The 23,301-nt window shown below is 42.4% G+C and overlaps 1 protein-coding gene across 6 annotated transcripts in view; it reads right to left on the bottom strand.

Annotated features, from left to right (window-relative positions):
- The window catches only part of SGCD (sarcoglycan delta), a 305,266-nt gene that overhangs the window by 22,940 nt on the left and 259,025 nt on the right, over nucleotides 1–23,301 (bottom strand). For all 6 annotated transcript variants that reach the window (XM_079319423.1, XM_079319422.1, XM_079319421.1 and 3 more), the window contains 2 exons: nucleotides 22,970–23,089; nucleotides 9,438–9,510 (listed from right to left, as the gene is read on the bottom strand). In XM_079319423.1, the coding sequence (XP_079175549.1) occupies nucleotides 9,438–9,510; nucleotides 22,970–23,089 (193 nt within the window). The remainder of the gene's footprint in view (nucleotides 1–9,437; nucleotides 9,511–22,969; nucleotides 23,090–23,301) is intronic.

Below are 23,301 nucleotides of genomic sequence, written 5' to 3'. Positions count from 1 at the left end.
ATCCATTTATATTTATTACTCCTTCATTAAAGTTAAGACAGCAAATCCTTAATAAAAAACCCTAAATTGACATTTTACTTTACTTCTTTCTCTGTCTTTTAAAATGCTAATACTTAAGGAAGTGGACAGGACATGACACATTTTTATCACTGCCACATACTTCAGCACTAGCAGTGTAAACTCTCTGTGTCTTGCTTTTTGCCCTTATTATATCAAATATAAGCAGATTTTCTCTGAGTTCACTGGCAGGGAACATCTCCTTAGAGCAGCACATGCTCTCATTATCCAGCCCTATCAGCTGTTCTCCAGCTCACCAGGAGAACATTTCCTCTCTGCTTTACAACCTCTTTTATGATCCTTGATGGCCTAAGTTTGGGGTTTTTCAGTTTACTTTCTTGTTTGATTCCCTTGTGCCACTTTATAACACATCCTCAGCCAGCCTTCCTTAATGACATGGAACCAGGCAAGGAGGCAGAGAATGTGTTTGTGTTTTTGCTTTGCAAAAGGCAGGAGATAACTCATGAACTGAGGGCAACTCACACAAGAAACAAAGAATTGCAGCTGAGTTTCAGCTGGAGGAAGAATTGCCAGATCCCAACACCCATCCCTGTTTGCCTAAGCAAAGCTCCTCTATTCCTGCACCTATTGCCCCACCCTGGGGTTTTTGCTCCTCCTCTCTGGAGAACTGAACAGCATTTCTGTGGTTTTCAGGCTTTCCTGAGGACACTCATCTGTTTTTTGACTATTACTGGGGTGCAATCCCATTTCTGCTTCCTCATCTCCTGCATGGCCCTGAAGCTACATGGCATCATGTGAAAGAAAAGCTTTTAAGTTTTTGGGTTTTTTTTTAAGGTTTCTTCTATCCAGGGATGTTCTTGTGCAGCTGAAGTGAATCAGGGCATTATTTTCCTTGCCAGCAAGGCTGTGTGTGTTATTGGGGTGTGTGTTCACAGCTCTGGGACAGATGAAATGGTGGCTGCCACTCTGCCTGTCAAACCAATGCTCCACCTTTAACATGGCTCTTTCACAAGTCTGGCCCCAAAAATGCTCCTTTTTTTCAGTGAGTCACTTCAACACCAATTGAGCTGGGAAGCAGAGCAGGGACTGCCAGCTCCAGAGTTGTCAGCAGAACCTGGAGATGAAGCTGTGAAATCCCTGGGCTCTCAGCTTTCCTAAACTGGGGATGAGAAAGAGGAGCCACCTGCCAGCTCAAAGGAGTTCTGCATTTCCATTTCCTCCCCTCCCAGGACACAGCAGGCACAAGGTGCAGTTGGTCACCAGCCTCCTCCAGGCAACTCTGCTGAGCCCAGGGTAACACTCTGATAAGGTATTCTTATCATTCTAGATGAAGCAGAGACCAGAGGAGCAACTGGACTGTGCAGGGGTCAGTAAAGAATGCCCAGGTTTGGCTGCTGGTCATTTTTTAGGAAGGGATTCTCATGAGCCACATGATGGTTCCACACACCATTCCAGAGCTCTGAGAGACACTCCTACAGTGTGAACTCAGCAATGCTATTTGGCCAGAAATTATTACAATTCCAAACAGCCAGAGGTGCCCCAATAACCCAAGGGATAAATCTATACTGCAGAATACACAAGAGAAGCACAGCAGTGGCAGTCACTGCACATGATAAAGATAAAATCAATTCATGATGAAAGGACATAGCTACTCCTGCTTGGCCTAAAGAAAGCAACTCTATTCCACATGAAACAAATTCAGAATAAAGACTCTGTAGGCACGGTGAATATTTGTGATTTCTCATAATATGTATATACAAAATATTGCTTTCAAAAGGAAGGATCCTACTGCAGTTGTGGACATGTATTTCTCCTCTTTTAATAAGGTTATGCAGGAGATATTGATTCCTGCTACAGCCTAAAGTACAATTAGTGTATTTGTAAAAATGTCCTTTTTATTCACAGGGGACTTCTGTAGCTCCAAGTAACTCACTCAAACCAATAAAGATTATTGCTGTGGCCCAGCCAAACCCTCTGGCACCAGCAAAGGGCAGCAGGGAACAAAACCCTGAGGAACTCCTCACTTGGGCAGTGAAGTGTCTGAACTGTCCTTCCCTATTTTGAACCAGGTTAATGAGAGGTCTGTGCTAAATGCCTCATTTTCAGGAAGCTGGGTCTGGACTGCTGAAGTTCAGCAGGTGAAATCCCAGCTGTGGCTCCTGTGCTGGGCTCAGCATAGTGGGAGCAGGGAGCTCTGCCTGCCAGACAGCTCCCAGCTCACAGGTGAAGCCTTAGCAGGGAGATATTCCTTCTTAAAAGCAGGTACTGACTGCTGAATAAGGCAAAGATTTTTATTTTGCCTGCTTTGCTCTTCACTTGGGGCTTTAGAAATATGTGATGCACAGCTGGAGAGACGTACGAAGGGATAGAGAGAAATATTAAAGAACACCAAGTATTTTTCTACCCAAAAGCAAACATGGTGCTCAGTGGATTACATTCCTCTCATTTCTTTAAGATAAGAACAGTGTTCAAAGGAAAATCTCCTTCTCTTCTGAGCTATTCAGTCATTTTGAATATGATTACATCCTAAATATCACAGTATTTGCAAAGGATTGGGATCACAGTGATAGGTGAGTAAGGTGCTTTCCTTGCCAACTTTCTATTTACTTCTGTATTTCATGCTCAATATCCTTGGTACAAATAGCTCTATCTCAAGTACAAATGTTATGATAAAAGAATGTTTTTTGGGCCTTTCAGAGAGCATGACAAATGCTGTATCCCTGAGCAGCAGCACCAACTGATTGCTGCTGCAGCATCTCCTGACTGCCCTATGGAACAGCAGCTGCAGCCAGGCTCTGCTGCAAGGAAAACATTGCCCAGCCTGCACTGAAAAAACCCAACAGTTTCCTTGTCCATCTCTCTGGGTAGTAGCCTAATGATTTCTGCAATAACCTGCAGACTTTCATAGCTGGCACCCCAAAAATGGTCCTTAGAGCCTGAACCCAGGTACTGCTGCCAGGGCACAGTGTTAGTCCAGAGCACAGCAGTCCTCCTAAACCATCATCAAAATGTAAATGAAAGGCAACATTTTCTATAAACATCTGTGTTCCAGAGGCCAAATGGTACTTTCATAATTTTCTGTAAGACCTTCCAAAATCACCACCTCAGACTAACCTGCTCGACAGACACATCATGTTAGATGTGCTACCACATCCTTCTAATCAGTGTGTAGTCAATATTCTGTATTATATGAATAACTAATTAGTTTCACAACTTATTTCCACAGATGTCATTGCAAAATCTATCTGAGGAATGTCATCTGCACTTGAGAGAAGGACAAGCATTGTAATTAAGTATGAAGCCATTTCACCAGTGTGAGTCTGCTGTAGAGTGTGAAATGGCTATAATTCACATTTTTAAGACCTTGCATTTATTAGCATCTATTTTCTACTCAAGGTTAGCGGTGTGCTGCACAGAGAGTTAAAAAAAGCCAAACAAAACTGACTTTTTTGTTATTCAAATGGGTACACGTGCCTCTGACTGTACAGATTGGTCACAGGGATGGGGTTTCTCTCAAGTCCCAGAGGATTTCTGGCTCACACACCTCTGTGAGCAGCACTCCAAGGTCAGATGGATGCTCTGATTATGGAGCAAGTGACATTCTGCTGTTGAAAGCTAATGACAAACCTGGGCACAACGCAGCCAGGCAGGATACAGATCTTGTACACAGCCAAGGTATTCCATCTGAGATAACAGCCAGGACTGATGATTAATATCTCCCAGGAAAAGACTTTGTTTGTGTTAGGAATCCCCTATAGAATAAATGCATAGAGAGAATAATGAACCCAGCTGTTGGGGTTTACTCAGGGCCCAGGAAAAGTTAAACTTTTGGTCTCTGTCTGGAGCCATTGCTCCAGTTGCAATTGTGCTGTTTAATCATGAGCAGAAGAAGATGAACCTTGAGTATCTTCCCACATCTTTTGGTGCATCAACCAGCAAACAAGAGGGACATTTCCATTGTTCTTTATCCCATAGGCAATGCTGTCTGGCAGCAATTTCCTTTAGCAATCTGCCCTTTCCTTCCCTACTCTCCCTCCTGTTCTCACTTGAAGGGCCATGTAGCTCTGATGGAATGAGCTGCCTCCTGCAGCCACATGTGCCAGCAGCACAGGCACAGGGAAGACCCTGGGAAGAAAGAGAGGAAGGCCATTAAGAGAAGGTTTGCTGGGTTAAGGAAAAGGAACAACAACCCTTCTCTTCTTTTTGCAAGAGAAATATTTTAACAGATGGAAAGCCCCAGCAATCAACTGTTCCTTAACCCCAACCTTATATCCAGTGGTATAAATCTAGTTTAATACACACAAGAAGCTGTGGAAAGGCTGCCTTTGGTTTGGAAGAGCTGTGGCTTGTCTTTTTAAAGAGACAAACAGACAGCAGGTTTGAGGTATGTCAACAGGACCAAACACTAAAGCAAAGTGGCTGCAAGATCAATGTGAATTCTGCTCTGGGAAAGTCTCTCCAACAGCAAGAGCTTCAGCAAGCCTTGGGTGCCACGGGATAATTGTTAGATCAGATCTGGTGTCCTCAATCAGAAAATGAGGTGATGAGGATCTCTGTCATTCAAAAACAACTCACCAAAAACCAGGTTGAGGTTTAGAAACCAGGAGCCTGGTGTCTCCTTTTGGTTGTAAATGAGTAGGTTTGTGTTAGCTTTAGGAGATGGCTGGATATATTCAACCAGTCTGAAAATAACTGAGAATAGTTATATTTGTTACAGTATGGAAGGTAAAGCTCAACCCAAGGAAAATCTGTTGTCTTTTAAGATGGTAGGATTACTAAAATTATTGGGATTGTACGGGCGTAACAGAGAAATAAATTGCATCCTTGCTGGGAAATCAATCAGAAAATAACAGCAGCACTGCACAGGGGTACAGTGGTCATCTCCCCCTTGCTGGCACCTTACAGGAATCCACAAGTGTTCACTGTGAGCTAAAGAGTGTTTCAGTGTCATACAGTACTCTTTATAAATGACTTTCATTTCTCACCTATTATTTCCTCTGTTATACCACTCATTTTTCGCATTTCTTCTAATTTTTTTCCTCTTAATCATTATTAATGTAATTGGTTTTAGACAGAATTATTTTTTGTGTACCTATTTATCTATGATGCCTTGTGGAACACAGCTGAGAGAAACCTTAACTGGGTAAGAATTTCTGTTTTTCAAAATGAGTGTTGTTTTGTTAGCTCAGCACTGTATTTAAATTGTTTTTTGTTACAATAGGTCTCACTTGGACTATTTGGATAGTTCAGTACTCTATGTGGTAAGGTAGAATTGCACTAATAAAATCAAGCAGCAAGCACATTTCATCTGCCATTTTGTGCTTCCAGTGCTTCATAATTAACTTTAGCCAAAAATTACCTCTTTAAGCCCAAGGGATTAATTCTCCCTTAACTATATTTGTGCATTATAGAAAAAAAACAGTCATCCCTTGCCTTCCTGGCCTTGGATGAGCAATTTACTGCATTTCCAACCCACAATATCTGTGGATGAATTCCAGGTGTGTGCCTGCCCCTCATGGAGTGAATTTCATGCTGTCTGACTTCTTTTTATTTAACTCTGGGAACAGAAATACCCTAAAGCAGGTTTCCAAGCTGCAGCACAACCTGGACATTGGTACTGAAGGCAGCTCAGCTCCAACCCCACCCTGTCCCCAGCTTCCAGCACTCAGCACTTCAACAGCATCCTCCTGATGCTTTTTCTTATATTTCATCACCCACCTTTTAATCCCCTCCTCTCAAACTATTTCCTTATTCACTGGCTAGTCCAGCCTTTATCCCTCACCTCTGAAGACTGCTGATCTGGTGTTTGATGGACAATTTCTGTTAGCATCTCTGGCATGTATTTGTTTTTTGGAGGAATGTAAATAGAAAAAGGCAGGTGATTCCTGCCAATGTCAAGGAGAGGCTCTCAAGGCAGGCTCTTGACAAGTTACTTGGGTGCTACTCAAATAATCCAGTGAGAAAAGGTCATATTGAATTCAACTTTTATACATAAGCAATCACATTACCATATGTCAAAGGCACCAACCTGCTTTAAAAAGCATCAATGCAGATGAGTACAAATATTTCAATGTCCAAACAAATCTCCCAAGTCCTCCCCCTAAACTATTTTGGGACGATACCAGATGGCAATGCTAAACAACTCAAGTATTTGAAAATAATCTGGATTTGTTTGCTTTCCTTTTTACAGCTTTTGACCACTTTAGAACCCAAAGAACAACAACAAATACATTCAAGAGCCTACAATTACTTTAAATATGTAAAAACATGAACAAGTTCACAAAAGTAAAGCAAATAATTTGCCAACTACCTCTAGGTTTTAGGTCACTATTAAAGAATATTCCAGAGCCTAGGAAGGAGACATGTGCTGTTAATTACACCCTGCATTAAACAAGACATTAATGAGCTCTGGCATCCCTACCACAGTGGACACCAAGCAGGAAGGTTTTAGGAAATGGGAGTCTTTGTGCAGCACAGTCCAGAGGTGGCTCAAACAAGCACAAAACCAATTCCTGGAACCTTGAGATGGGCTTAGCACGTTAGGAAAAGGCTGTGCACATATTTCCTTCTAAACCACTGCAAAAGTGATTTATAAAGGACACTGAGCAAAGAGGAGGATGAGCACCTTGAAGAGCAGCTGATTTACCAATGCAGCTGAACTGTGGGGACCAAATGGCAGAAGTGTGCTGAGAACAAGTGTCCTGTCACCTGCAGTGTGTCAGGTGTGACTGAAGCCTTGGGGACACGGGAGGAAAAGCAGGAGCAGAGATGGGTGGCATGTCCTGCCTGTGTCAGTCTGTCTGTCCAGCAGGGGAGGAAGGACAGGAGGTGTCCTGACTCCCAGCTGTGACAGGGGCAGCTGTTCTCCTCTCTTCATTTTGAAATGTGGCAGAAGAGCAGGAGTGGGCACTGACAAGAGCCCAGGGAGAATCACCAGGGGACCACAACCCTTGGTTTAAGGAGGATGCTGGTGGTGCCTGGGGGCACCTGCAGCAGCTGAATGTGCACTTTCCACATGAGAACTTCAGCCTGAGCAGGAAACTAAGCACTATTTATTGCAGAAAAAGGTCTTTTAGAGCAAGCCAGCCACTGAGTGTGTGATTGCAGTGCTGCTCTCCCCACCATGTGTGACAGCTCAGAGCCCATCTCATCCAGCCCCATTCCACTGCAGCATCTTTGGAAACAGGAAGGACACCTTGTGCACACACTCTGCTATCAAAATAGGAAGGAACAAAAAAAAATCTCCCCTCAGAGTAGGATTATTTTCACTATTAACTCTGTACTGCCCCCAAAAGTCACCATTTTACCTAAGAAGCAGCCAATGATGCAACATGCAGGGAGAGATGGATGGCTCTGTCTGGGGAGCAGTAGAGCATTTGCTCTTGGAAAACCTTGTTTTCCCTACACACAGCCACCACTGCCTCTTTTCTTCTCAGGATGCTGTAAAAATATTTATTTTTGCCAAGATTTCTATTTCTACTATATATTCTATATATATCTACTATATAATCTACTATAGATTACTATTTCTACCAAACTTGTCGGAAGCACAGAAAATACTTCAGGACTTCGTGGGACATTTTTACCCCCAGGTAAATTCCATTCAATAATTTTCTTTTAAAAAAACCCCTAAAATACAAAAATCCCAATAGATTTTACAGGATTTTTTCACCCAATCCACTAATTCAAAAGGAAATCAGTTACCTAACAGCTTCCCACACAAAACAAGTAAAATAACAACATGAATTTAAAGCAGACCAAATACACCAAATCAATCCCTTGCATGGATTCTGCCATTAATTCATTTCAATTTCATTTAGCTTAATTTGCTTTGGAACAGAAGCATAGTCAATCAGGTTAAGGCCTTTTTAATTCACATTTTCCTCCTTCAATACAACATCCACTTATTTGGATTTTTCCCCTGCTCCCATTTTAGAGAAGTCTTAATCACAAACTTGGAGCTAAATCTTCCATCTCTTTTGCACTACTCAAGACCTGGTTTTGTAAATTTTGGAGATGCTATTGATATTTTAACCATGATATTGCCTTTTTTCTTTTTTTAATGGAAATGTCAGTAAACATGAGCTGTGCCAGAAAGCCTTTGCCACCTGGAGGTCACCTAGAAATCCATTTGCTGGTGCCTTTGCTTGGCTTTTCCAGAGAAATGGAGAGCATTGCCCCACCACCCCCTACCCTCACATCTTTCTCACAGCTTTCCTGCCACTGAGTAAACACCACAATTCCTCTTTGTTTTTTTTTTTTTTAAAGGAAGACCCAAGCTGGGAAAACCACAAAAGTCACAGTCTGGAGGAAGAGCACAAACTTCCAGAACAAACCCAACCACACTCCACTGCTCCTGCTGTCTGACAGATGATCCCCAGAGTGGGAAACTGCAACAGTCAGAGATTTCCTGGGGGAAGCTGAAAGGCAGAGCAGACCCAAGGGGAAGGCAGATGGGATGTTCATCTTTCCTGGTGACCTAGCTGGGCCATAGCTGTCCCTGGGACCAGGGAATCCATGAGAGGTGCCCTCTCTCAGCCCCTGAACCTGCACTAAATCTGCTCAACTTCAGCTGGTTCCAGATTGCTCCATCCCCAGCACTTTCCAGCAAAGGACAGCTGGCAACCCAAGATTTAAGGACAAAATGTTCTTCTGCTTTTTAAAAATTTTTTTTTAAAGTACTTCTCTCTCTCTCTCTTTTTCTAAGGAGGGATAATTTGAGTATTGAGGCATACCCTACAGCACCCTTGTTCAGAAGGTATCAGGAGATTCAGTTAATAATTTATAAGCCATATGATTAGTATCTTTCCAGAGACTAGTAATCCAAGTTTACCTGTAGTGCCACACCTTTTTTTTTGTTTTGTTTTGTTTTGTTATTATTTAAAAAAATAATATAAATATAATGCCTGGCCTTAGCTTGAGGGCAGACTGGCTCCTAGGGGCTGTGCTGTTTATTCCCCCTGGCACAGTGCTGTCAGAAGTGGCATCTCTGCAGGTGTCTGCAGGTACACACGTGCACAGCTATGCCCTGTAAATATCAGGGAGGGTTTGCAGTTCTACAGGGCAGATCATACTGGAGAGAATTATCCTTTAGCCTGCTGCTGTGATCCAGCACAGCCCTCAGCCTCCCTGCACAACCAGGAGAAGATTACTCTATTTTTTTTCCAGATGCTGAGCCCAGGGTATGCAGAGCATGTTACAGAGCAGAAATGCTGCTCTCATGACCTGTGTTTGCATTTAGTTTGGTCATGTCACATGTAAATATGGCAGGTCCCTTCTCTCCCATGGCATCCTCTTTTGTGATGCCTTCCAAAGAGAATCCCCAAGCTCTTATGCAACAGCAGAAATAATGCCCAGCAGTAAGCACAACTCCAACAAGGCTCCACTGAGTCACCATTAAACCATATTCCAAAGTTTACCTTAGTTCCTTGAAGGGGTCTGCCCTGACATTGGGAGTTTCTATAGATTTAGGGAACACTGTGCCTTCTGCTCCTGAAATCACAAAACAAAACAGAAGACAAATTGTAAACATTATAAGCTGTTATCAGGGGAGTGATTGTCAAATCATACCTAGGTTCAATTTAACCCATTGCCTGACCCCATGGCTTTCTTGCACATCCCTTCTGTTCCCAGAACAGCCAGACCTTGTTCATCTGCAATGGGCTGCCTTGATTTGCCTGTAAACTCCATTTCTGGCTGGAAAAGTAGGTGCTTGCACCCTGACTTGGGGAGAGTCTGCTGATCCAGCTGATGCAGGGAGCTTGGAAAAGACACCCTTTGCTAAGCAGGCACCTACCCCAGCTACACCCCTCATTAAAGAACCTGGATGCATGTTACAACATTATTTCTTTGGCTGGGCTCTCAGAGATACTCAAGGGAGAAAAGCAAATTTTGACTTGATTGCTGCAAACACCTCTCCAGTCAGGGGAAAAAACCACCTCTCCTGCCTGGGGAAAAGGAGGGAGGTGCACCCCCATGCAGGGCAGCACGAGCAGACTCTGCTCCAGTCCCAGCCTGTTCATGTGTGACCCACAAATTAATTAACTTCTGCTCATTCCCCCTTCTCTCAGAGATGGTGGGGAAGCTGCAGTGCCCCATTTGCTGACTGGCTTTAGAGCTGTGAACTGCTGGGTACCATGAACAGCTTTTCCAAGTTCCAGACCACTGCAATCCTCTTCGTGGCCCCTGTATATCCCAGCTGGCCCATTTCACCCAGCCATCCCTGAACTGGGTCCATATTTTGTGATCAAGCCCTGCTCTCTCTTCTCTAGGAAGATGTGCTCTCCTCGTATCACTGCTGAAAACCAAATCCCTGTCCCCCTCTGGCAACCCTTTCCACTAACTGTTCTCATTTAAAATGTGAATTAAATCTGAAATGGTCTCACTTCATCTTTCAACCACTGAATCTTCTTGAGTCCTCATGTGCTAACCAGCCTTGCACGAGGAGGCTTCAGTGAGACACTGATGGTGACCTGACCCTCCCAACCTGCTCTGATTCTCTGAGAAGTTCTGGGCTTTCTGAATCAATCACTATGAAGCAAATCCTCTGGACTTCTCACTTTTTTTCCTGAACCTGTTCTACTTTTCAAATACTCTGTTGGAGCAGAGGAGTCCCCAGGTGCTGTCATCAGAACATCACGTTCCTGCTCCCACTGAAACTCCCAATTAAAACACAGCTGAGAGTGGCACTAACTGCCTCACACACAGAGAGCACTATAAATTAATGTTCCTGCTCTCCAATATACAGCTGCCAAGCCAATGAGAAAGCATGACCTATATTCTTAAATTTAAACCTGTGGTCCTGCCTTCAGAAGCACTGTGAACAATTAGTCACTCGTTACCTGCAGACATTGCAGCAATTTCAGTGTCAGCATGCAGACAGTGCTGGTGGCATTTTTTTTTATTTCTTTAGATTTTAGTCTGATAAAGTTACTGGTGCAAACCACACATCCTGATGAAAAGTTTAACCTGTAGTGTTTGAGAGCACTCCTAACACATGCTATTGCAACTATTCCCTGTGTGCAGTTTGAAAGTCATCACTGCAGAATAACAGATGTTCTGAGATGGTCCAAAACATGTCAAGACAACATCCTGCTGTAGCTGTTGCCATAAGTGAGAAACACCTATGGCTGCAGTATGACTACACTTTCTTTGCACTAAAATAAATTAACTAAGCTGTCTCACTGTGTTAAAGAAAAAAAAAAATCTGAATGAAAACAAGCACTCTAGCATTTATAAAAAACCTCCCCAAGTCTTTCTAAACCAGAGAAAAACAAAGTAAACTCCAAGATGATAACAGCAGCCTAAAGTTTGAAGCTTTATACTTGGGGATTGAAGCTGATCCTGTGGCACAATACAGATATTTGGTTTTTAACTTTACTATAAGCTCTCATTGTTACAAGTTGTCATAAGCAGCTGTAACTTGCCAACCATGAAGGTTGTTACTATCAGATCTGTCCTCTCTCAACAGTTTCCAAATGATTTAAATCTCTGCTTTATCCAACACGATTGCCTTGGCTTTGCAATGAAATGTAGCAAAACATCCAGCCTGCACTTATCTGCATAATAGAACAGATTTTTGAGGGAAGGAAGATGAGGAGGGGCAGCTGGAGAGATGCACTAGATATTCTGGTACCCTTTCCACCCACATGGCTTAAATGGTGACTTTATGCTGAGTATTTTAATTAATTTTTAGACACCTTAAGTCGGATATTCAAGTCATGCAAAGCTCAAAATAACTACCTGCCTGTAACCAGAAGTGCTTGCAGAATAAGTAGAAACTTTAACTTATTTCTAAACTTGGGGTTTTCCAGGCTTTCATTGTTTAGTTTAAATACAGGAAGCAACTTTGGAAACAGGGTCAGTGAAAACCACCCCAATGCAGTCATTTCAAGAAGGCTGAAAATAAAAGAGCTGGGTATTCATTCCCTCCATTTTCTTGTTTTCCCTTCCCTACACAGTTCTTAAATGCTCTTTTTTCATCTCCCTTCTTTCCAGATCCATTAAAACTCCCTCATGCAATGGGAACAGGAATGAGATTTCCAAACCCTTCTGTTTCTCCCCTTTGATCTGAATTAGAAGCTAACATTACCTGCCTTTATAAGGTTTTCTGCCTTGACTGTCTAATTCTTAATATTCTCCTTTAACAACACAGAATCTCCCCCAGGGCCACCTGTCCCTGTCCCTGTCAGGACATCACGTGGGGATGCTGAGGGAGCAGGGCTGAGACATCCCTCCCTTGGCTCTGCCTGCCAGCAGCTGAGGGTCCTCTTGAGTTTGTAAAGCTCATCAGAGGCATGATAAACTTTCCTCCCCTAATCCTCATGCTCATTTCTGTAGCAGGGGGGTGATGGATGAATTAAACACCCTGGAGAAGTTCTCCTTTGGTTTCACCTCGCTGACTGATGATTTCAGTAAAGAACCACTCTCTTCTTTCTGTGCTGCTGGGAATTTTCTGGACCTCAAACATGCCCCATCCTCCAGCCCCTCTATTCTACACTGGAGAGTCTCAGCCTCTGCCTGGGGGATCAGCAGCTCCTGAGGGGAAAAATTACCTTGGACTAATTCAACTCCACTGAATTAGTGTCAAAGTTTGGCTTTTGTGTCAAAGTTTGGCTTTTGGCCACCCTGGAAGTCCCCAGTCAGGCTTTGACAGCATCAGTGCTGGAATGTGTTGAAAGTGAAGGCTGGAGAAGTGACCTCATTTAGGGGTTTTAGGATCACAGAATCACTTATGTTGGAACAGACTCTGAAGATCATGGAATCCAACTGTGACTCGAGGCTTTGGCAAAAAGAGGAAGGAAAGTTTGAGGGAATGTCACTGAATTGGGCTATTCTGGCTTTGCTGAGGAAAACTGGGATGTTATGGAGCAACAAACGATTGAAAATACGAAGTTCAAGGTCATGTGTTTAAAAATTAGTAAAAATTTCTTCTACATGTTGGAGGATTCCAAGGTATAATATCCCTGGATGAAAGCTGAATGCTACTCATGATTCATGGCAGTGTGACAGAGTCAAAGGGAAGGCAAACATGACATTAAACTGAAAGGCAAGAAGAAACTCTAACAGGAACACACAACAAAAGAAAATCACATTATTTTAAGAATCACCAGTGAATCCTCAAACAATTGTGTGCCCCCCCATTCATCCCCAGTGAGGAGAGTGTACAGAGAGGAAAAACTGTCAGGACTGCACAAACAGAAGCCTGTCCTACAAAAGAAGCCTGGAAGGACTTGGCTTTGTGATGTGCTGAGGAAGGATAACTCATGCTGTGCATAAACACATCAGAGGGTAAATAACACGAAGGGAAAAGAACCACTGGATCTAAGCCAATGTTTATATGAGAGCCAGAGCTTATGTGAGTGGCAGTAAACTGGTCCTGAGTATATTTGGGAAGGAAAGGGAGGGTTTTCTAGCCAAAAGAGGAGCTACAGTGGGAGCAGCTTTTCATTTATATGGGATAATATCACAAATCTGACAAATTCCTGACTGGAAGATCTGGTGTCTCAGAACCAAGGGACAATATTTTCAGGACCAGCAATTTCCTTCTAGTCTTGCATTCCTCTAGTCTTATTTTCACTGTCCTCCACCTGAGAAACGATGGGTTTTGGCAAATGGTATTAACAAACAGCTCCAGCAGTTCAAGAATCAGCTGCTACAATCTCCCTTTTCAATCAAAGCTGCTCCATCCCTCTTCCTCTTTTACTGAGTGTAAAGCAAATGTGACCTTCATTTATTATTGTACAACAAAATTTCTGCTTCCTGAATTATCTGTTCATAAAACATTTTCTATCTGCCATGAAAAATGTATACAGAAAATTTCAATTTCATTGCAAACTACTGAATTTTTTTTAATCATATGAGACTTTCTACTGTTTCTAAAGGTAACTTATGTGCAATCAGCCAAAGACAGAAGAAAACAATAATATAATTAGTATTTAAACACACTGTACTGTATATCCCTAGGCAATAAATTATTCTTTTTCACAGTATTATATCAAGGAGGCTTCTATTATACTGATTCCCTCTTCTGGCACTGTAATTTACCACCGATAAATGTTCATAAACAGTTTGACTGAAAAATCCATAAAGCCATTTCTGCTTTATTTTAAGTCCCATTTAATGTCCCTCAAAAATGATTTCATCAATGTGTTTCCATTAGCTGGTTCTCTGCCCAATAACTTAATTCCACACAATCAGTCAGGAACTTACAAAGCATATGACAGGATCTACCTACAGTATTTTGAATCACACAAAGATTCACTCTGAGAGTGTTTTGGGTTTTTTGGCTTTTTCCCCCCTTGCAATGCATAAGCTGTGGGGTGTCAAAGACTCCTGTAGGTGTTCACTTCATTCAAGAATAAAATCAAGAGTCTCAGAGCAAGAGAACATTTTCAGTCCAGTTTTAGGGTTGGGAAATGGAGGAGGAATGCAGGGAGACACCAGGTTTCCACTCAGGTTAGCTACTCCCCACTTTCCTTTTTTCTTTTCAGACAGCACATTTCTTTCTCACTCTGTATTTTTTAGTGACTGTTACAGACCTGCAGCACACATTCAGTGTTGTGCATCACTGCTTTCAAGTGAAAGTGGGGTCTCACAGGCCTGTGATGATAAAGTTGGTCTTGGTGTATCTTCCCTTTAGTGCTCTGCCTTATGCAGGGCTGTGCAGATGAGGGGGGAAGGAGAAGGACTTGCTGTGATGTTTTTTCCAGCTGAAGTCACAAGGCAATGCATAGTGTGCTGTTAGTCTCCATAAACTACTTTTATTCCCACTATTATTGATCAGGACACATTGAGCAATTTGTTCATGAAAACACCCATCAGAGGAGGTTCTCTCCTCTGCAGGTCTCATCAGATAATATGTGACAGTCTCAGAAAGTCTGTGCAAACAGATGCCCAGGAAGTAAATCCAATACAATGCAGGTAAAAATTATTTGTGACTGCTTTGTCTAATTCCAAGCTTTAAAGCCTTATTCATCCTTAATTTATGTTTTTAAATGGGTGAGCATAGTAATTGCTGTTGCTCCCCTTGAATCCCATTAAATCTGAAATCAATAAGAGCTCTATTTCAGGGTCCAATAATAGCCTGGTTAGGTTAAGCCAGCATATTGAACAAAAGCCATAAAGCTTCATTCACGTTTCTTTCCAGGATCCCATAAAAACAGCTCATTGCAAAGGTCTGTCTGTCTTCCTTTTTTGTCTAAGTGCTGGGGAGTTGTTCTTTTAAGGGCAATCAAAAAATCCTGAATAATAAGGGCAATAATGGGATCGTGTGCAGCATCAACAAAGTGTTTATAATAAAAATGTAATATAATTTTTAAAAATGGAATCTATTGCTTTTATTACAGATTATTTTTAGCTCTTGGTCTTGGCACTGTATGCACACAGGGAGTGAGCCAAGCCTTAGGCACTGGGCTGTGCCTGAGTAAAGCCAGACAGGAACTCCTTGTGACTCCAGCCCTGCTGGGTGGAGGAGAAACAATTCTCTGACTCAAGGATCCCAAGAAATCACTGGAGCTTGGGTTTTAAACTGGAAAACTTGGAAACAAAGAGATGAGCTGCAAGCTGAGAGATGGAGTGGGTCATTAGTGATGTGTGTGCCTGTAGTCACACCATCTTCAACAGCCTCCCTGCCATGGTTCATTTATCTGAGGAATATAAAAAGAATAGCAGAACAGAGCAGATGAGCTCACATCCAAACTGAGAACAGACATAGGAAGAAAGGCTGCTACAACTTATGCTGACCTCTAGATATTCCCTTCTTGACTAGTTTTGGGGTCCTTCAACACTTTTCCTGCAGCTCAACAATAGCAATGTCATCACTGAATTCCTTTGAAGCTCCTCTCAGCATTCTTGTGCAAAGTTGCAAAGGAACTCAGGGGAGCACCTGAAGTGGGAATACACAGTGGAAATTTATCATGGAGAATATTATGTGAGCTTCAAACAGATCAGCTGGGGAGGACACTTAGGAAATAAAATATAAATCTGCCACACTTTTAAACTTGATTTTAGTGTTTGGTGAGTGTACAGTATGTTTCTTTCATAATCCTTGTGACATTTAATCAATATTAATCTGATGGTGGATGATTCCTCTCTTTCCTTAAACAGGATTAAGGGAACACAATCTGAACACACATTTCAGCCTGGACTCCAAGCCTATACACTTTACATAAATGCTATCCTTTCAGCCTGGAATGTACTTTAAGTAAAAGCAAATACAAAGAAAACTCCCCAGTATCTCTCTCTCCCAACACAGATTGTTCTTGCCAATAAAAAGACAAGTTTCATATCTGGGTGAGTGGATTTTGAAAAAGGAGAGGAATGTTAGTTGGATTTGCCATTAAAAAGAATGGAAAACAGCATCACACCTATTGCCCTTCAAGTAGGGAAGCTATGAGAAGTATTCATGCAAGAATGGGTAATTTTAACTTCTTCCCTTGCAGAATGGGAGAAATACTCTATTTGAAACAAAACATCCAAAAATTGCATCTCAACCTCTGGAAAAAAAACCCCAAAAGCAAACCCTAAACCCAGCCAATGCAACTAAATCAGGTTTCTTTTCTATATAGCTTTTTAATTCTCTGTCACTGCTGATTACAGGTTAAATCATTTTGTGACCCCTGCTTCTACATGGATACAGCAACAGCACAATTCCTAGATGAGAGAAAAAAAAAATTCTTGTGGCTTTAACCACTGATAGTAAACATATGTTTTTGCCTTTCACTACACCTTAATTTTGCTAAACATAATTTTTTTCCCATAATCACAGCTCTGCAACGAGCTCAAGGGAATGGATGGAACTGCACTGCCACAGCTGAGAGCTAAGGACAGGGCAGGCTGCTCCCAGCCTTGCCAGTGCCAGTGCTAAACCCTGATATCTCCATTTGCCAGCAATTTCCCTGTCCCTTTCCTGCAGGACACACAACCACATGACAGCCTGGGAATTGCTCTGGGACTGCCCCAGTGCTGCTGCTGCCCAGTTTCCAGTGGGCACAGCACTGCAGCTGCTGCCCAGAGAAGTTCAAGCACTCCAGCAGAAGGTCAAACCCTGTCCCAGCCTGGTGAGCCTGGCTGAGGCTGTTCCCCTCTCTGGCTGAGAGCACACAAGGAGCTCTGAAGCTGCCTAAGCAAGCTGCAGCTCATTTGCAACTGGGTGAACTGGGAAAGGGCAGTGGCCCCATGCTGGGGGGGCAGCTTGTGCCAGAGGCACAGCAAGGCATCCCAGTGAGGAATCCCAGAGAGGTTCCCTGTTCTTTGGGTAAAGACACCTTCCCCTCCACTGCCTTAGTAAAGGAAAAGGATTAGAGAAGGAAAACATCTCAATTTCATAAGGCATGAGTATTGCAGCACCATGTCTCCTTCTGAAAGGCTACTTACAGACCTGTAGCAAGGACATGTTTTTCAGGCAAGTGCCCAAAATCCACGCTACAAAGATTGAAGTTTGGCATTTACCCTGCAGCAGACAGTGGTGAGACCAAAGCTCAGTTTCCTCTCTGGGTCAGGCCTGATTTCAACACTTGGCTACCAGAGTTGTTCCCTCTGCCACAAACACATCAGCAAAATGCTATTTTGGAATCACGATGAATGCTATAAAGGGCAACCATGCACATCCCCACCCATAAATAACTGCTGCTGAACAAGGGTACATGCTGTAAAAATGGGTGGCAATTCCTGGGAACTGTTAAATTCCCAGCTTACCCCACCCTCTGAAATGACTGATGCCACTCAAATAGCTCTGTGGATTATTTAACAAAATATAACTCCTTTTGCAGTCATTAAAGTTATTCTGCTGTAACTACTGCAGCAAGCAAAAGCTGAAAAGGACATGCCAAGGAGCCAGTAAAGGATTAACATGGAGGAAATGTGAGCAGAGTCCTCTGGCCAGGCTGGCACTGCAGCCACAGCCCTGCAGGGCTCCTGCCAGATCAAGCTAATACATGGAACCCTGAAAGTGTTTGTAGATGTGAAGCTCAAGGCAGCTGGGGCAGCTTACACAGATGTGTTAGCTCAGTATTAATTCCACATTAAATCCTGTTCTGCTCTTGTCCAAAGTGAAGGAAATTACTGCAGAGGTTTTTTTAACCCTTTAATGAGTGACAAGCCACAGCACCTTGTGTTCTACAAATGCAGAGCAGGTTCCTGCCTCTGTCCCCCACAACAGCCCCAACACTGCCATTTAAAAGAGCTCTCAACAGTCACAGAGTCACAGAGTCACAGAATGATTTGGCTTGGAATGGACCTTAAAGATCAATTTGTTCCAACTCTTTTGCCATGGGAAGGGACATCTTCCACTAGACCAGGTCACTCTAAGCCCCATCCAACCTGAATGGAGCATCCAAAATCTCTCTGGGAAACCCATTCCAGTGCCTCACCACCCTCACAGTATTGAAATTTTTAATGATATCTAATCTAAATCTAATATCTTTCAGTTTAATGCCATTCCTCTTCCTCTTGTAAATAGCCATGCACTCCTGGACTACACTGCTGTTATCGTTGGTGTTCCTCCACTAAATCCTCTAAACTCCTTAACAAACAGGTCATAAATAAAATGCTGGAAATGTGCCTTGGGTTTAATTACTCCAAACTTATTAATAAATTTTCAATAACCTTTCAACAGCTGATTCCTCTTTCCAGGTGCATTCCCAGGCAGTTGGAGAGAAACTTGAATTAAAAAATGTTCCCAAATTAACAGTCCTAAAAGTCTAACCTGTCATCAGCATTGACATGCTCCACATGGTTCATTGCCCAAAGGATGTTGGCTACAGTGGAAAAAAAAAATGCTACAAGGTAGAAATGGAGCTACTGGCTAATTATTTGACAGGAGGGCAGGGAAAGGTTGGTGAGATCAAAGGTACTTTTAAATCAGCCATGGTACTGGGCTGGCTCATTCTGCTCCTGCAGTCTTTATTCTGGAGATGAAAGGCAACCTACCTCACTCTAAATACAGCTATTTTAGTCAGGGTTTGCCACAGGAGAAGAAAAGCTTCTGCCATGCTAATCCAAATGCCTGAGAGACAGATTTTTCTGGGGAGTGGGAGCAATCCCTGCATTGTTCTGTGGTAGAGAAGAGACCCTGTGGGGTTGTGATTAATCCTATCCTTGTCGGAAAGCAAAATAGTAATTTAACAGTGGTTAAAAAGCTTGGTAGGTTTGTAAAGGACAACATCCAGCCCATGCAATCCCACCTCCCACACAAACCTCCCTCCACACTCAAAAACCCAGGGACTGCCAGACTCCTGTAAGCTGCACAAGTGTGGCTTTTGTGGTATTATCTCAGCTCACTGCAATGCATGTGGATTCCCATCAACATTTAGCCTTCAAAAAAAATTGGTTAAATCCATCATAAATATTAAACACCAGAGTATACTGGCAAGTTTCCCTGAAAACAAACTTCAAAAAACAATCTCAAAAAAAGATGTCAAGGCCCTTGGGAGAACTGACAGTGGCATGTCATCAGATGTTGTCTTATAAGGCTAAATTAAGCATCTGACCAGAGTTTAATTTCTGTAAAAACTCATGCTAATTTAAATTGCTTTAGATTTAATTAAAAATGCCTTTCTATAGAGATAATAATGTAACTCTGTTAATTAGTATCAAGTGGCATCTAGAGGGCATATTTAAAAACTAATCTGGAGAATAAATAGAGCTAATTAACAGTCAGAATAATGCTTTATGATTGTCTTTTATTTATAAATGCTATAACGTTCAATAAGCTATTAAATGAAATTGTAATTAATATATATCAAAGTTATTTTTTAATACTCTTTTAACTAAAGAGGGTTTTTTATTCCCCATTTTTCAGATGGTCTGGACTCGTTTCATTTCTGGAGGGAGGGAGGGAGTAAGGATGAGGCAGCAAATACAAATTCAATTAGGAACAGCTCATTTATCTCCCCTGCAAGGATCTGTGTTTAGGAGCCCATGGAGGGTCCAGCCAGGCTCGAGCTCCTGTGTCCATGGGGTTTGCCCAAAGCTCTGCTGACCACAGCAGGGAAGGGCTGCAGTCACCCCACACACCCCATGGGCAGAGAAGGGGCAGATTTTGCCTTGGGGAGGGAAGGGATGCTAAGAGTGAGAATGTGCTCCCAACATCCCATCCCATCCCATCCCATCCCATCCCATCCCATCCCATCCCATCCCATCCCATCCCATCCCATCCCATCCCATCCCATCCCATCCCATCCCATCCCATAAGCACTGGCAGAAGAGTTTGGAAGAAAAAGGGCAGACTGGAGTAGCTGCAAGGCTCAGTTTTTATAGAATTTCTTACAGCTCCCTCAGAGTTATCTGGACCCAGGCAGTGCTGAGCTCCCAAATTGAGCAAGGCACAGGGAATTCTTTGTGCCTGCAGCAGTTTGTGTTCACCAGAGCTCAGCATGGCCAGAGGGCTCAGAGGGCTGCCCTTCCCCTCAGACAGAAATTCCTGCCACCCTCCAGCCTCTCCTGTGGTGACAGGTTTGACTGGGCTCACTATCACATAAAATCATTTAAGAATTCTAAATGACGTCATACATGAAAAGCAGAGGTGGCCAGCTCTGTCTTTCTGTGTCCTTTAATGCTCATAAATCAGAAGTAACTCCCCAAAATACAAATCAAATAAAAAGCACTTTCATATGGTAATCTGCACTGTCCATGCTGGGTGGTTTTTTGAAGCACCATCAAATGCATCATATGTCCTACTTGCGTTTGTTTTTAATCTATAATTCTGTGTATTCTTCCCCTTTTTAATCCCTTGCTAATGTTGAAAAATCCTCTAGATACCCAGAGCAGGGCTCATTTCAAAGCAGGAGAGCACCTCTTTTCTCAGGACAAGGATTCAGCATCGGTTTGTAGCACAAACTTCCAGAAAAAAAACTTTGAAGTCTGTACAAAGAAAAGAGTTATTGTCTCTGGCAATATTCAAAGCTGGCCACAAGAACTGCTGCTCTGACCTCTGTGGGATGACTTTCATGCCAGGTTGTTGACACACACTTGCCTCTACAACAAGTACGTGTTCAGCAAGAACAAGTTGAAATTATTTACATGGCCTAGATGGGTGTCAGCAGCCACATTCCACAGCACCTGAGAGCCCAAACACCAGAAGAATGATCAAAGGAATTTGTCTGAGTGCTGCAACTCGGGCTGGCCTTCAGAGCAGGCAAAAACACTGCAAGAAACACGAACATATGGTACAACACTTCCCAGCATGGCAAACAGCCACAGCAAACACTTTTGCAGATAAAATTAGATTGGGGAAGCAAAGCTGGAGAAAAACAAAGCCAAGTATGAACTCAGAAAGCATTTCAGCTCAAGGTCATCAGAATACTTGTTATGGAATAACACCAGTAGTATAATCCTGCTTTTTCTTTTCTAATCTGCAAAAGGCAAGCCAACCTCGAGAAACACTCAGGTACAGGTAAAAATGAAAGTGCACTACAGTGATCAGCAGATTTTTGATGCTGTTTATTCTGGAGACTAAAACAAGGCAGAAACTCAAAATAACTATCAAAATTAATTCCTGGTTTCTTGAAAGTCCAGAGGAACTTAAAAGCAATTTTTGTAAGTATGTAATCTGAAAAGGGGCACTTGCAGCTTGTAAAGAGAAGAGTCTGTATTTTTTTTAAAACCAGTGATGTAAATTTCTCTTATTTTAAGGTCTCCAAGAAAACTTTGCTTCCTGACTTCATCTACCCTGCATGAATTAGCTCTGAAGGGTGCAGCTGAAGGCAGCTTTGTTGGAGAAAATTGATTGTTACAAATGCCCCTAGCTCTGGAACACCACGAGAATTTTGAACGGGCCTCTTCAAAGTTTTAAGCTAACAAAGACACTCTTAATTTGTGTGAAGTTCAACATTTATCCTGTGAAGCCCACTTAACTTTTTATAGTTGGTGACTGAACTAGTCCAGTGTGTGACAACAGTGACCTGCAGAGAGCTACACCCAGCCTGTCCAAAAACAGGAACCATCTAGAACAGCAGGACATCAGGCAGCAAAAAATGTCAAGGGTTGGATACCAAGTCCCATTTATATTATACCTCATATGCTATTAAATACCTAAAAATTATAATAATAACAATAATAATAACAATTGCAACATATATCTATATGTAATTCCAAGCTTTTTACTGATCTGTTTTTACAAGAGAAGTAAGGAGTAGTTTGGAATGAAAAGATGCATCCAAAACAGGTCACTATAAATCAGATATTAGTGACTCCACAGAGACCAGCAGTACTGTTGTGTGACTGTGAACAACACTGAGCTACCCACTCTGGTCCTGTGTGAAAACATTCCTGACCAAATCCCAGACTAACCAAAGAGCCTGGACTGAACTGGGAAGCACAAATATTCAAGTTGATTTTATATAATATCAAGTAAGTTTCAGAATTTAAAATTGCCACAACTGTTTCGTTTCTCCAATTAATGAAAAGAAAAAATTTAATGAAACAAGAAAGACCCCCTACACCCCAAACCCAGAGTGTATCCCCAGTTTTCATCAGGAAATACCAATGTGAAGCCTGGCAGCAGCACAGCTGGGGAGGCAGATCCTCCTGGTGTTTGTTTCAGAGTCAAGGAGGAGCTGGTGGCAGTGTTGGCACCAAAAACATGAACCCTGAAATTTCCCTTTCCACATCCTTGGGGCAGCCCCTCACCGTCCTTCACCCCAGATTCAAGAGATAAATGTTGTTCAGGTTCCAAAACTGGTTTTAAAAGTACCTCACTCAGCCAGACAAACCAATTCCAGAGGGGTTTTTTTTTCTGGAGGGGAAATAACAAATTGTGCAAGCTTAGAAAGCTCTCACATAGAAACTCCTGGCCTTTATCTGCTTTGGAGAAGATTCAAAGCCATAAAGACAGCACAAGGTTTTATCTCCAAAAGAAGCTTTCAGCAAGTAGGAAGGAAAGTCAGGCAAAACTATAGTCAGATTTGAAGAGGTGCATATTAAAACTGTGGCTTAATGAACAATCTCTTACCTAGAACTCTCAATCTCTCTGCTCCAACCACCACTTCGTTGTCATCTGCAGAAAACAACAATTTTCCAGAGAGGGTTTTCACCTCAAATTTTTGGCTGTGTGCTTCCACTGCTTGGGGACCTAGGGGAGAAGAAGTTTTACTTTAGGGAAAAGCATGAGAAAATCACATAGTAGCTTCATACATTCAATAAACCCATTTGCTAAGCAATAATAGCTCAACAAATTGCATGAGATACCAAACAGGAAGTTTTTTTAGATTTTATTAGAAAAGGACAGTTTTTTACCCAAGTAACACCTGCTCAACTATTTCTACTTATGCTTTTGTTAATGCT

This window comes from Erithacus rubecula (assembly GCF_903797595.1).
Source record: "Erithacus rubecula genome assembly, chromosome: 16".
Classification (NCBI taxonomy): domain Eukaryota; kingdom Metazoa; phylum Chordata; class Aves; order Passeriformes; family Muscicapidae; genus Erithacus; species Erithacus rubecula.
This window is presented reverse-complemented; position numbering and strand designations above follow the sequence as displayed.